The sequence below is a fragment of the Ambystoma mexicanum genome, chromosome 12, assembly GCF_040938575.1.
Source record: "Ambystoma mexicanum isolate Mex_15411 chromosome 12, UKY_AmexF1_1, whole genome shotgun sequence".
NCBI classification, from domain to species: Eukaryota; Metazoa; Chordata; class Amphibia; order Caudata; family Ambystomatidae; genus Ambystoma; species Ambystoma mexicanum.
In genome coordinates, this window is record NC_090936.1 from 583,357,489 (window position 1) to 583,369,847 (window position 12,359).

A 12,359-nucleotide genomic window follows, 5' to 3' on the forward strand; every position below is an offset into this window, starting at 1 on the left:
CTTTGCAGGAGATTGGGCATCTCTCAGGTCAGAAGCAAAGTCAGCTATTTTTAACGGGTGTATATGATTATCAGTAAACATAACACCACCATACCCTACAAAAGGTGTTAGTGACTGTGGAAGAGAGCTGGTGACTTATTCCCCAATTGGGGTCCTTGTCCCCTAAGGGAGTCACCTCCAAAGGGATCCTGCTTACCCTGACCCCTGCAGGCCGTTGGGCATAGCAGGCTCACCTCTCTGGTAAGAAAGGAGTAGCTCCCCCTCAGGGACAGGTGACAATCTCCCTGGACTCATCACCGGACCCAGGTATCCCAGAATTATGAACATTTGTGACTGTGTACCATGCATATAACCTTCCTGTCAACCAATGAACATCAGGGCCACCACCTGCTCAATCAGCTACCTAATGCCAGGATTACTACCCCACATCTCAGTTAAACAGTAGACCAGCATGACAGAAGGGATCCCCTCTGGTACTGAATGTATCAAACCCCGGGATACTCTACCATGCTCCACCAGTGACCCTACAGTTGACGCCAAAACACGAACAGTTAGTGGTGAGGAAACACTGCCACCTGAACAACTAATGTTATTAACTTTCAAGAGATCTAAAGTACATAAACCACTGTGTACCCCTGTGTAGACAGTATATTTATTTTAATTGATAGCTATGTTACCCTCCTCCTTACCGCTTATAACTGGGCCTTGCTTGTTTCATCACCACTACCAATGGGTGAGCACATGGAACCCAAGGAGCCCTGTCTTGCCCGTAGCAGAATCTATCTAGACGTTAACCATAGGCCGTGGGGAAAATGTCCTGTCACTAAATGGCATGTTAACGTTTGTAAATTTGTAAAGACCCGTGTGCTTCCACAGATTTAATCAATTTGTTCGATCTCGGTGTTCTGAGTGGTTTCTACAACTACAACCGAGTAAGGCATAGGGGACCATTACATGATGGGCAGAATCTTTTGCCGACATACTGCTGGGTAAATGCCACCTGTGTCTGTGGCATTCCAGCAAGTCTGCTATTTAAAAGTTCCCCACCATGTACATTATTCATGGTGTGCAGTTATAATGTCGACTGCAAAAAGTCGAAAACAAAAATGTCAAAAAAAAAAAAAATGAATGTTTTTTTTTTATTTGTATGTTTTTTTTGGGTTGAGCTATAAAAAATAAACGGGGGAGGAGCGGGAACACCCCCAACCCCCCCCTCATTTAAAATAAAAAAAAGAAAAAAAAGAAATTCAACACTTTTTTTTCAACATTCTTTTTTTCCATGTTTTTGTTTTCGACATTTTCACTATAAACCATTATCCATGTCTAACATCACACTGAAGGTGGCAATGGACGCAACAAAAAAAAAAAAAAGACTTCAAATGGTACAACTGGCAGAGGGATTTCTGGACTACTGCCAGTGATGCTTCAGAAATACCACCTCTGCCCATCATGTCTGCCAAACTCGTAATCGCCCTCATTGTGTTTCACAAGCAGAGTTCTTCCTATGCTCACCATCGCAAAGCATGAATAAATACCAAAGGTTCAACTTTTGTGATTAACTACTTTATTAAGAACAAACAACTGATATCTAAGGATTTTTGCCATTAGGACAAACATCTTCGGCATGAAAACCTCATTTTTTTAAATAGTTGATTTTTTGAAGCGGAGAATAAACCTTTAAATGTACATTTCCTCCAAGTGCTCGATATAGAAAGACATTTTTAAATTTGGTAGAATTGAAACCTAGAGTTTTTAAAGAGTACAAAAGAGTACAACATATGCTTCTTGTCTTTAAATTATTACCGGACATTTTTGGGAGACTTAAATGAAACAACCTGCTACTTGTTGGAAGGGGCAAAGAAAGATTTTGTTAACATACCGAAGAAAAAAATAAATAGAAAACATTTTACTGCCATCTCTAGTGTCGTAAATTAGCATCAACGTAGCCTTCCTACCAATTTTTCAACATCTTTGTGCACAAACATTTCCACATTTGAATTGTTGAAAGCCAATCTTAGCGTTTAAAACATTGATTTTAGAAATAAAATACTATGAAAACAAAGGCACTACTTTCCCCATGTTAAGAGAAACATGGCAGTATTAATTTACATACAATCCACTAAAGAAATGAAGATTAGGTTTCGTTCCTTGGTAACATTTTACCATCGAGGTCCACGATAAAGGTCTTCATTTTCTTTGATCAATTTCCCTTAGGTCTAACACTCCAAAACTATGTACTGTTATCAATTGAAGAATTCAAACAATTGATGAAATGGGAATCACACTTCTTCCCAACTCTAGATCTCTATTGGCTAATATACTAATAAATGATACAAGAACACCACTGATAAGCTGTTCTGTTTCCTCCTACTTAAGCCTCAGCTCTGAAAGAACTTTGGATACATGTTTTCATATGGCCCTTTTTCCACATTGATAGGAGTGCAAAATGTCCTCATTGTCTTTCTTTCCTTTTAGGATGTGGTCATGTTTGTGCCACTTCTAGTGATACAGTCTTTGGTTAGAAATTATTTGTTTGTACGTGTTCCTGGCTATACCCCAAGCCTTCAGTCAACACAGGCTCTGCTCTGTCAGTAGCCTTCAGTTCGGCTCTTGGCTGTGGCCAAATGTCAGACTCCTGAACCCAAGGGGGGCCCAGGTTAAAGTTTCACAGACACATTGACAGGCCACTAAAGAGCACTGTGGCAGCGGCGTCCCATCTATTGCTTTTGGTGCAGAGTTAGAGATAATGATGACTGCCTGTTTTGTGTAGGTCTCCAAGAAGATGTACATGTTGTGATTTCTTTATTTCAGGCAGCTAAATACCCCTTTCCCAGTCTGCTATAGTCAATATTGCATTCAAAGGCCAGCGGTATCTTTCTCAGGAAATATCACAAGACATCTGGAAAGTGAGTATTCATCGTAGGAGGTTTTTGTGGAACACAGAGGCTGACCAGCTATATTGCCATATCAAAGAATACTGGAAGCATAGGCTTCATGTGGGGAAACCCCTAATGGGGGACGTTGCACCATCAGATTTTTCCAACTGCATAACAAAACAATGGCAAACATTTTGCACGGTGGCCGAAATGCTACTGTGGGTGAGGATAGAGATCTTTACCAGTAGGTTAAGAAGGTGGATGCTATGTGGTGGAATGATATCCTATGAGAAGTTGTGAGATCACACAAATACAGAAAGGTGTGCATTTATGCAGAAATATGTGGGGAGGGTGGTTGTCAGGTGATCTAGATAAAAGCTGAAACATTTTGTACAGCTTAGGTAGCTCAGGCTACAGACGACACAGAAGCCACTCTCTCCCGCCACACACACACACACACACACACACACACACACACTAGAGAAGTTAGCATTGCAGCTGCATAGGTGGGATTTTAGAAAGGAATTTTGGGAGAAAGTGCACAGATTGGAGGGTTGCTCCTCCGATACAAGACCTAACTCATAGGTAAAGGACACAGAATGATTAGTAAGGAAAGGAAAGCACAAGTACTTATGTATAACATATTTGTGCATTCCCACCCAGTGTCTTCTAATACCTAGCTCTGAGAAGAGCATAATCTATAGTCCACCTTATTGTGTTTACATTTGAGTCTTCTTTAAGGTGCACCCAATTTCAATCAACTCATGCAGCCCTTTCTCCAGCTCATCTGCCGCCTCCCGGATCTTGGCCGCAGCCTCGGTTTTTGCTCCCTCATGCAGATCCTTGGCATCCTTGGCGATGAATATGGCATCCATGATTAGGAACAGCCCTGTCAAGATACCAGTGGCCAACCCAGCAATGCGAATACCCCGTGCCAGGCCCCCAGCTGCTTTCCCCAGCTGTGCTAGCCTTACAATCTCCACCACATTGGCAATCCCTCTGCCTGCCCTGGGGAGTGCAGTAAGGGCCACAGCCTCAAACTCCTTAGTGCCGATGCGGGAGAAGTCTGGATGACTGCTGAGCCTTTCCAACTGGCAGTGGAGACTCTTCAAGCACACATGAACCTCATTCATGTTGGTTTCATACTGACGAATAAGGTTCTCCACCTTGCCGCGTTCCACTCGTTCATTCACTGTGTCAGAGATTGTGGCAGAGGCACTAGTGACCCCACCAGCTGCTGCCACACCTAAGCCCACACCAGTGACAATCAAGGACGCACCAAAGGTGAAAGGGGCAAGGATGAGGCCCACAACAGTGGTAATGCCTCCAGCAGCGCTGACCACACCCCCTGTGATGCTGGCGATAGTGGCTCCATGGTGGAAGCGGTCCACACCGTCCGCGATGCGGCGTAGCTCGGTAATGGAAGCTTCAAAGGAGGGAGCATGTTTCTCCAAGAGGATCCAGAATGCATTCATCCTCGCCAATGTCTGATACAATGCTTCCTCGATATCTAGGGGGGGAAAGACAGAGATTAGCTCCATTGTCAGAACAGAGGGTGTAACAGAGCTCAGGGTGAACACGTTCAATTTCAGAAAAAAGAAGATTCAATACAGACAGATTAGCCAATTCACTGGCAGCACAATGCAATACAGAGGGAGATAAACTCCTTCAACAACCGAAGATTACTGGACAGAGAAGGCAGTTCCAAGGGGGCAATTATGGTCCACAAAACAACTGAACACAAATTATGGGTAAAACATTTTATATTAACATGGAAAAGAAATCCTCTTGGAACTAAAACCAACAATTTCAGGGGTTTCCTCCTTACAGCTCACAGGAGCTGGTGAACTTACAATTCTCAAAAACACTTTCCCACCAGCAGCTGTCATTGTGTCTCCAGCAGCAGCTGCAGTTAGTAGTAACGTTTCTCCTCAATGCCCAGTCTCGTCTTAAGGGTTTGCCGCACCCTCCTTCACTTGTCCTCCTTGGCTCATCTTTCAGCCCCAGGTTGAAGACGTTCCTTGTGATGTGGTTGTTCTGTAGGGCTTCGTCACCCCCCTTGCTCTGGGTCCTCAATCCTGCAGACTTTTCGCTACTCCTCACCACCACACCATGCGCTTGTTCCTCATCCCTCAGCTTGATCCCGTCAGATGGAGATCTCGCCTCTGTTCCCAGTCTGTGGCCAAGCTTCAACTCTCAAACATTCCTAGTCCGACAGGCTAGCCTCTCCCTCCCTTTCCTCAGATGGTCTTCCACCTCATCCCCGTCTCTCTCCACCTCCTGCTGATGTTCCTTAACAACCTCCTCCAAATCGTTCCTCACCTCCACCTGATGTAGCTCTCTCTCCTAGCCTTGCATACCCCTTTCCCTCCCTCCAACCACCTCCAAAATTCGTCTTCACCGTTTAATCTCCATCAAACTCCGGCTTCCAGCTCCTACTCCTACTACACACACAGCTAGACTGGGAGCCTGGGTTTGTATAACTCAGCCACTGCTCCCCGGGGGTTGGGCTTACGGTAAATGTCTGCACTTGTAGGGAATGATAGAATCAGAGAGTACGATGGACTGTTCAGAATTGGTTGAAAAAGACTGGCTTAAGTGTTTGATAACACGACTAAGCACTCCCCTACACGGTAATAATTGTGCTTCAATCAAAACTCCAAGCGCTTCTATTACACCTCCACTGGGGGTTATAACACTCTAAAACCAACCAGTGTTAAAGTTTTAAGAAAAAAGAAATCCAGAACATACCAAGTACTGAGGATCTCAAACAAATTATTTTATAATCCTTAAAGACTGTTTCCAAACATCATATGAATTCCATCAAAATAGTTTTAAATCAGTGGTCACATACAAAATCTCATGCGATATAAAACCATCAAAAAAGATAAATTAATGAGAAGAGTGTAGCTTAAAGGCCTCTCACACATGGTTCTACGTGATTTCGCCGACCTATTTTTGGTCGTGGTACTTTTCATCGCCGGATTTTACATCGCCAGAAACCCTGTTTTTGGTTTTTTTTTATTCTGGGGGGGATTCCCCCCCAAAACCCACCTTTTACTATTATAATAATACCCCATAATACCCCAACCCCAACAAAACACCCCCCAAAATAAAAAAAATTAAAAAACGGGGTTTCTGGTGATGTAAAATCCGGCGATGAAAAGTACCACGACCAAAAATAGGTTGGCGAAATGCGTGTATACCCTCACACATGTACCCAATTGTGACGACTTTAAGAAAAACCAACATAAACTCATTAGCAAGCACGTGGTAATGTTTCGCCCCTTTGGTCCAGGCTTTGTCCATGCTATACTCGGACAATGATGGTTAAACATTAATTCATATTTGGTTCCAATATTGTCCCCAAGACTACTTTTTGTACATCCTTTTTTCTTAAATGTTCAGAATTGGTGTTTCCGTCTGTAATTTGGTACTTGTAGACGGGACCAAGCATATGCAAGGATTAGCTGCCATTTTGGTTCTTACTCGCACTTTCTGGGCATCCCAGTTCCCCCCCTTCATACCTCTCTGGTGTATGCGTATGCTGGGGCCAAGGCTCGTGGATTTCAGACATTTGCCACAATGGTAGGTGGAGGCAAAGCACTTTTGTAGGCAACACCAGTTCCCTGTGAGCGCTATATCTCTGTGCTGCCAGGGACCGAGCAAAGCCTTCCAAGAATAAGAGGGCACACCAGAGAGTTCTGCCAGTAAATCCAATGTGATTGTGCTGTCGTGGCTTGTCCACAGGGCATTCCACAAGAATAGCTTTGCCCGAACCATTTGTTATATGCTGGCTTGCTGACCGGCTGGCATAGGAGTATTCTCTTCGTTATCTGGGTCAATGCTGGCTTGCTGGCTTCTTAAGGAAGTCGTGTAAAAATAGGCACAGTGTCCCTGAAGCCAAAGTGGGGGTCTGCAGGTAGCATGGAGTGGGCGGGCTTATGAGCCACTTGCTCGTCTTCCTCCCTGCCCCTCCAGATGCTTTGGACTAAAACGGTCATGGTCTTTGACCACCAATATTGCTGGCTAGGACTGGCAGGGACTAAAGTCCAAAACGTCTAGAGGGCCACATAATGAGTTACAATGCCTTAAAAAGACTGTGTCCTTAACTGTAACAGCTTCCTGAATAACTGATTGCTTTCCATAGCTAAAGCGCCGACTCTGAAGGGAAAAGAGTAATTTGACCTCATTGACCATTCCCTGCCACTAGATGGGGACCACCCCCCACCCCCAACCCCTATAGCACTTGCAGACCCGTCATCCACCCTTTGCTGCCAGATTAGAGGGTGCAATAGAGAAGGAGACCGATTCCCCCAACCCTTCTTACGTGCCCCAATAAAACATCATAGAGAGATGGGTAAACCCTCTTCATTTCTAAAACAAGGATGCAATGCAGTGGGACCTTAACTACTGGAATGTCAGAACATAAGATGCTACAGAGATGGAAACTAGTCTTTAGCAGTCAGAACAAAGGGTGCAATAGGGGAAATAATTTGGGAAAATATTTACATCACTGCTCTGACACAAGATTATTCTCGACTACCCAGCCTCATCTCAATCACACATAGCAGCTACCCAAGAATTGAGGGTCCATGGAACAGGAGCAGTCGGAACCGAGTGTGATGCAGGAAAAAACGGGAACAAAGGCGAGAGCGAGGAGATGTTGATCGGAGCAAGTGACATAGGGAGATATAACATTCCCAGCAGTGGTACAGGAGCAGCGCAAGAGGGTACCAAGGTCAGAAGGGCTGATGAAAGTGATGGACAGGAGGAAGGTACAAGGGAAGAGTGTGAAGCATTACAGAGTACATTGGTTTAAGGCTAACTGAGTGCACAGGAGGCGACAGCTCCGCAGTATGAGGGGTTCAGAGGAGACACCGTTCCTGTGTGTGGTGTACTCTGGCTGAAACAGCCCTGTTCAGGCGTAAAACGTATGACTGGGACCTCAAGCCCAGCTCAGTTATTCAAAACGTGATAGGGAGAGGAGCTAGTGGAAAACAAGAGAAATGGGAGCACATATTGTTTAACAACTCATGCCGTCTCTAGGCTCAGGGGTGGGGTGGGCACTTTGAATCAGCTATAAAGCAGGATAAGTGATAAATAAGGAACCTCATTTTCCATGCTGTGTATCTGTGCTTGTCCCCATCTTCCTGTGGCTGAAGCAGCAGCTCCCTCCTTGGTTCCAGTGCTTCTTATATCGAGGGACCCGATGAAGGTACCTGGGCCTGAAGCAGTCAGTGCACCAACTCCCAGACAAATACCATTATCATTATACTAATGAGCACTAATTAGTGCAACATGGCAACAATTACACCAGGGATGATCTGCGATTGCAATACATCTTGTCGTGTCAGTTGCCAAGTAACCAAAGGAAACCATGGATCTTCCTTTCTAATTAAATGCTGGAACTTGTTATTAATGAATACTAAAGACAAAAGGGGGAGTAGCAGGGTGAAGAGAACATTCAAGGTGCAGCTCCTGGGGCTAACAGATAGTTTGATGGATTTGATCATCAATATGCCTGCAAATATGGATGGCACTGGCTCCTAATAATAAAGTCTCTTAGTGAGATTCCAGAGTCTGGTCCAAGTCTGAAATAACTCCTAATACAAAAAAGGGCTGTGCTAAGGTTTTCCATCACTAGTGTGACGAATCGCAGGATTCAGTCGCTTCTCGACACGGGGGAGACTTTTCCTGTGAGGCTAGGGAGGTGGGATGGCTATGCAATACCCTCCCTAGATGTAGAGGCAAGTGGGACCTCACCGGGCCAGACCCCTCGGCCCCACCGGTCTCTGTGGGGACAAGGACTCCTGTTCTGATGCGGAACTCCCTAACCAACCCACCTATGACCGATAACTAATAACATCTACCAGAAGACAACAAAGAACAAGCTGATACTTGTTATTGCCATGTAGTTACCTTGAGTAAACCTGAAAAGAAATACGTATCTGGTACTGAGACCAAGAACACCATGCAAGTAATACAGAGTACAAACAAAACAGAGCAGGACCGACTTTGGGGCTCTGTTGGGGAAACCCCACGGCTGCATCATAAATCAGAGGGGAGGAGACCTGGGAAGGAGAGAAGCCCTGGAGATCCAAATCAGCTGTGAGAGCGGAGCTGAAGGAGGCGGCAATGCATGGTTTCAGGTGCCGAGAGGAAGCTGGCATGTGTGAGCCGATATCTCATTCTCAGAGGACCTGAGAGACGAGAAGCCGAAGGTCTGACAGAAGGTGCAAGGAATGACAGAGTGAGAAGTGGTGGCATGACCGAATCCAAGTGGACTTGAAGTCCCTAAACAATGCTGACACCACTTACTTAAAAGGTATCAAAAAGCGTGTCAAACGCAGAGGAAGCAAAGAGCAAACAGGCCAACCTGAATTTCACCCAAGAAGACCACTTGCACACCGCAAGCCCAGTGACGCGGCCCCATAAACAAAGAGGTAACAGGGAGAGGCGGAGACCCGGGTCGGGGACTGAAAGTAACAAGTGGAACACTCATACTCGTCCCAGTAAGGATCAAGTATGGGAAGTACCTAATGAGAGTGTCAATCATTACTGGAACAGTAATACTCATCCTGATAAGTCAAGTGGTGGAATCAAGTGAAAATCATTACTGGAACACTCTTACTCATCCCATTAAGAACAGCGTAGTAGAGAAGAGTGAGAATCATTACAGGAATACTGCTACTTGTCCCAGTAAGAGTGGAGTAGTAGAGGTGAGAATCGTTACTGGAAAACTCATACCCGTCTCAGTAACTACCAAGTGGTGGAGAAGAGTGAGAATCATTGGTGGAACAGTCCTACGTGGCCCAGCCAGGAACAAGAATGGACACAGAGTAGGGAAAAAGTCCCATGTTTGATGAACAAGAAAATAATAGCATTGCCCCAAGGACAAAGGGGACGGAAAACTACAAATATCACAAGCTAGACAAATACAACTGAGAGGGGGAAACAAGGTATAAAAGACATTGTTGAGAAGTTGAAGAGCCCAATATCTGAACTATACGACTTGATCAAAGTAGTTACAAAGAACTACCTACAAATAAGTGAACTTGTTGAGGAGCAAGCCACAGGAGAAGGGAGTCATTCCCTTGTGCCTTAGTTGTTTTTGATAGTGGTAGAGACAGGTTAGATTAGTTTCGACAGAGGACAGATCTTACTTTTGGACGCACTGACAACTGATGAGCACCCTAGTTGGTGTGTGTTAGGTTGGGAAACCTCGTAGTTTAGGGAAAAACTGGAGTTTTCACTTTTCTTTTAATAAAGGATATTCTGGAATGGAAGACCAGAGTCCTTATCCTTCTTGCGACTCACCACACAGGCAGGGCTCTGGAATAGTAGAAGGGAGAATGAGGTGGGAGTGTTGTCAACTTTACAGAGCCTGGTACTGCCGACATGATGGGTAAAGGTTAGAAAATATGTATGCTGGGACCAAGTCCCAGATACTGATTGTACACCTTGAGTCGAAACAGGTAAGTGGGCATGGATATTAAGAGGGTGGGGGTGAGTGCAGGACATACATTTTTTTAGCAATTCGGTTATTTAAAGAGCATTTAAAATAAATAATAATAAATGGCATGTTTACATTTGCAGAATAATCTGTCGAGGAAGAACGCAAAACTCGAAAATATATAGTATTTTCCTAGCCGGGACATCACAAGGCACAACTGCAAAGACAGAAGGCAGGTACAAGCCATTTATTTTGGCAAGGAGGCAGAGACAGTGAGCTAAAGACTTGGTTGAGACTCTCCGGGGGCCATCCACCCAAGAACAGGTCAGTGGGCTGTGTTCGTGCTGGTAGAGAGACGCCCAGAAACCCCATTTGTTTAGTAAGTTACTGTATGCGTCTACTGGGGACACGGGTTAGGGCACAGATTGGAATACAGGCACGGATGCGAGCTGGGGACACAGGCACTTGGAGTTGGGGGAATGGCAAAGAATCACAACTACTGTCAATGGAGAGCCCCTCCCACCTCTCCTTACAGAAAGAAGCAGGAATGAGATCAGTGATGGAGGACAAGCCTGGATGTGCCCATGATGGAGAAGATAATGGTGCTGAGGTGGGCACCTGCTGCAATACAGACATGGGGGGCAATTTAGAAGAGTGAGCAGACAGAGGGAGCAGAATTATTAGGTGCAAACCTATCACAATTAAAGGCCTTATTTAAGCACTCCAATGGATTATCCTTGCTAAGTGGGGAGAGAAAATTAGGGACTAATAGAAGGGCTGGGGTAGGTAGACCCCTTTGTGTGCAGAGATTGCGGCTGTTTGGATGCGCATCCAGCCTCTCCGTAGGAGCAGAACAGCAGAGGTTGGACGTAGTGTGCCAACACAGAGCAGTAAGAGGCGTTTGCAGCTGACCAATAGCTCATTTACACTTTACACCACTCACTACTATCACCACAACCATAACTGGCTAAGAAGCCTTGCAAGGAAGTTGGCAGATACCCCACATCAGGCACCATACTAAGCAGCAGAGTTATGCAAATGGGGGTTTTGTCAGTTATTAGCCGAGCTAGGTGTCATTGGTCAAGCGTCCCAGTGTTTGTCGGTGCCCAGCTACTTGATAATGATAATAATGATGTGTTCTTTATACAACGCTTTCGCCAAAGCCCTTTAGATAGAACATATTTACATACAGCATCATCCAACCAAAGTTGGTACTCGTTTATCGACCTAGGCAGGATGAAAGGCTGAGTTGGCCGTGCCGGGATTTGAACCTGCGACCAGCAGATAACACACAGATCGCAGCAGCAAGCATTCAACCGCACTTCATTTATAGACAGGGCTGAGCAACGTGAAGTTAGAACCGTGTGAGGTCTGCAGTCTGTGCTTTGTTATCTGCCACCTCTAAGAGTGTGGAACCTTGAATCCTGCTAACACGAACCCATGCCCCTCCTTCTGCTCCCTTCCTCTTTCAGTATCTGAAAATGTATTTACGAGGCCTCCCTCCCCGAGCAGACACAGAGGTTCTGCAGTTGTGTTCTGGGCTTAGGATAAGAAGCTGCTCTGGTGCCCTCTGCCTTTCGCTTTCAATTTTAAACGAGGTGCTCCTCATGGGCCTATGATTGAAAAGGCAAGGAATGTGTAAATGATGTTAGCAGTCGTCCCAATGTGCGTTTTCACAAAGATGTGCAAAACCAATATTACCTAATACATATCGGGAGTAATTTACATTTTTTACACAGAGCTGTGCATTGAAATTGTATCAGAAATAAAATTTCCGAGGCTTTCATATTGTTATTGGAAGAATTGTGAATTAATTTGGGACCTACATGAGTGGAGCATGCTACGACTATTCTGCATGAGGGGAGCAGGCACTGCCAAGGCCCATACTTTGACTGTTATATGTCTAAGATTGTCTAATTCTTGCCAAAAAAGGTTCCAGGTGAATTGCATACAGTCGGGGGTGGGGGGGTCGTTGGGGTGTTGGGGTAGTGGGCAACCCTGCTTTGTTCCTCAGTGCAGCGCAATTG

At 45.1% G+C, this 12,359-nt stretch overlaps 1 protein-coding gene across 1 annotated transcript in view; it reads right to left on the reverse strand.

Moving 5' to 3' along the window:
- Positions 1 to 1,547: 1,547 nt before the first annotated feature.
- The window catches only part of LOC138513829 (apolipoprotein L3-like), a 98,852-nt gene continuing 88,040 nt past the window's right edge, over positions 1,548 to 12,359 (reverse strand). The window contains exon 4 of the mRNA XM_069628939.1: positions 1,548 to 4,386. Within this exon, the coding sequence (XP_069485040.1) occupies positions 3,596 to 4,386 (791 nt within the window). The 3' untranslated portion in view covers positions 1,548 to 3,595. The remainder of the gene's footprint in view (positions 4,387 to 12,359) is intronic.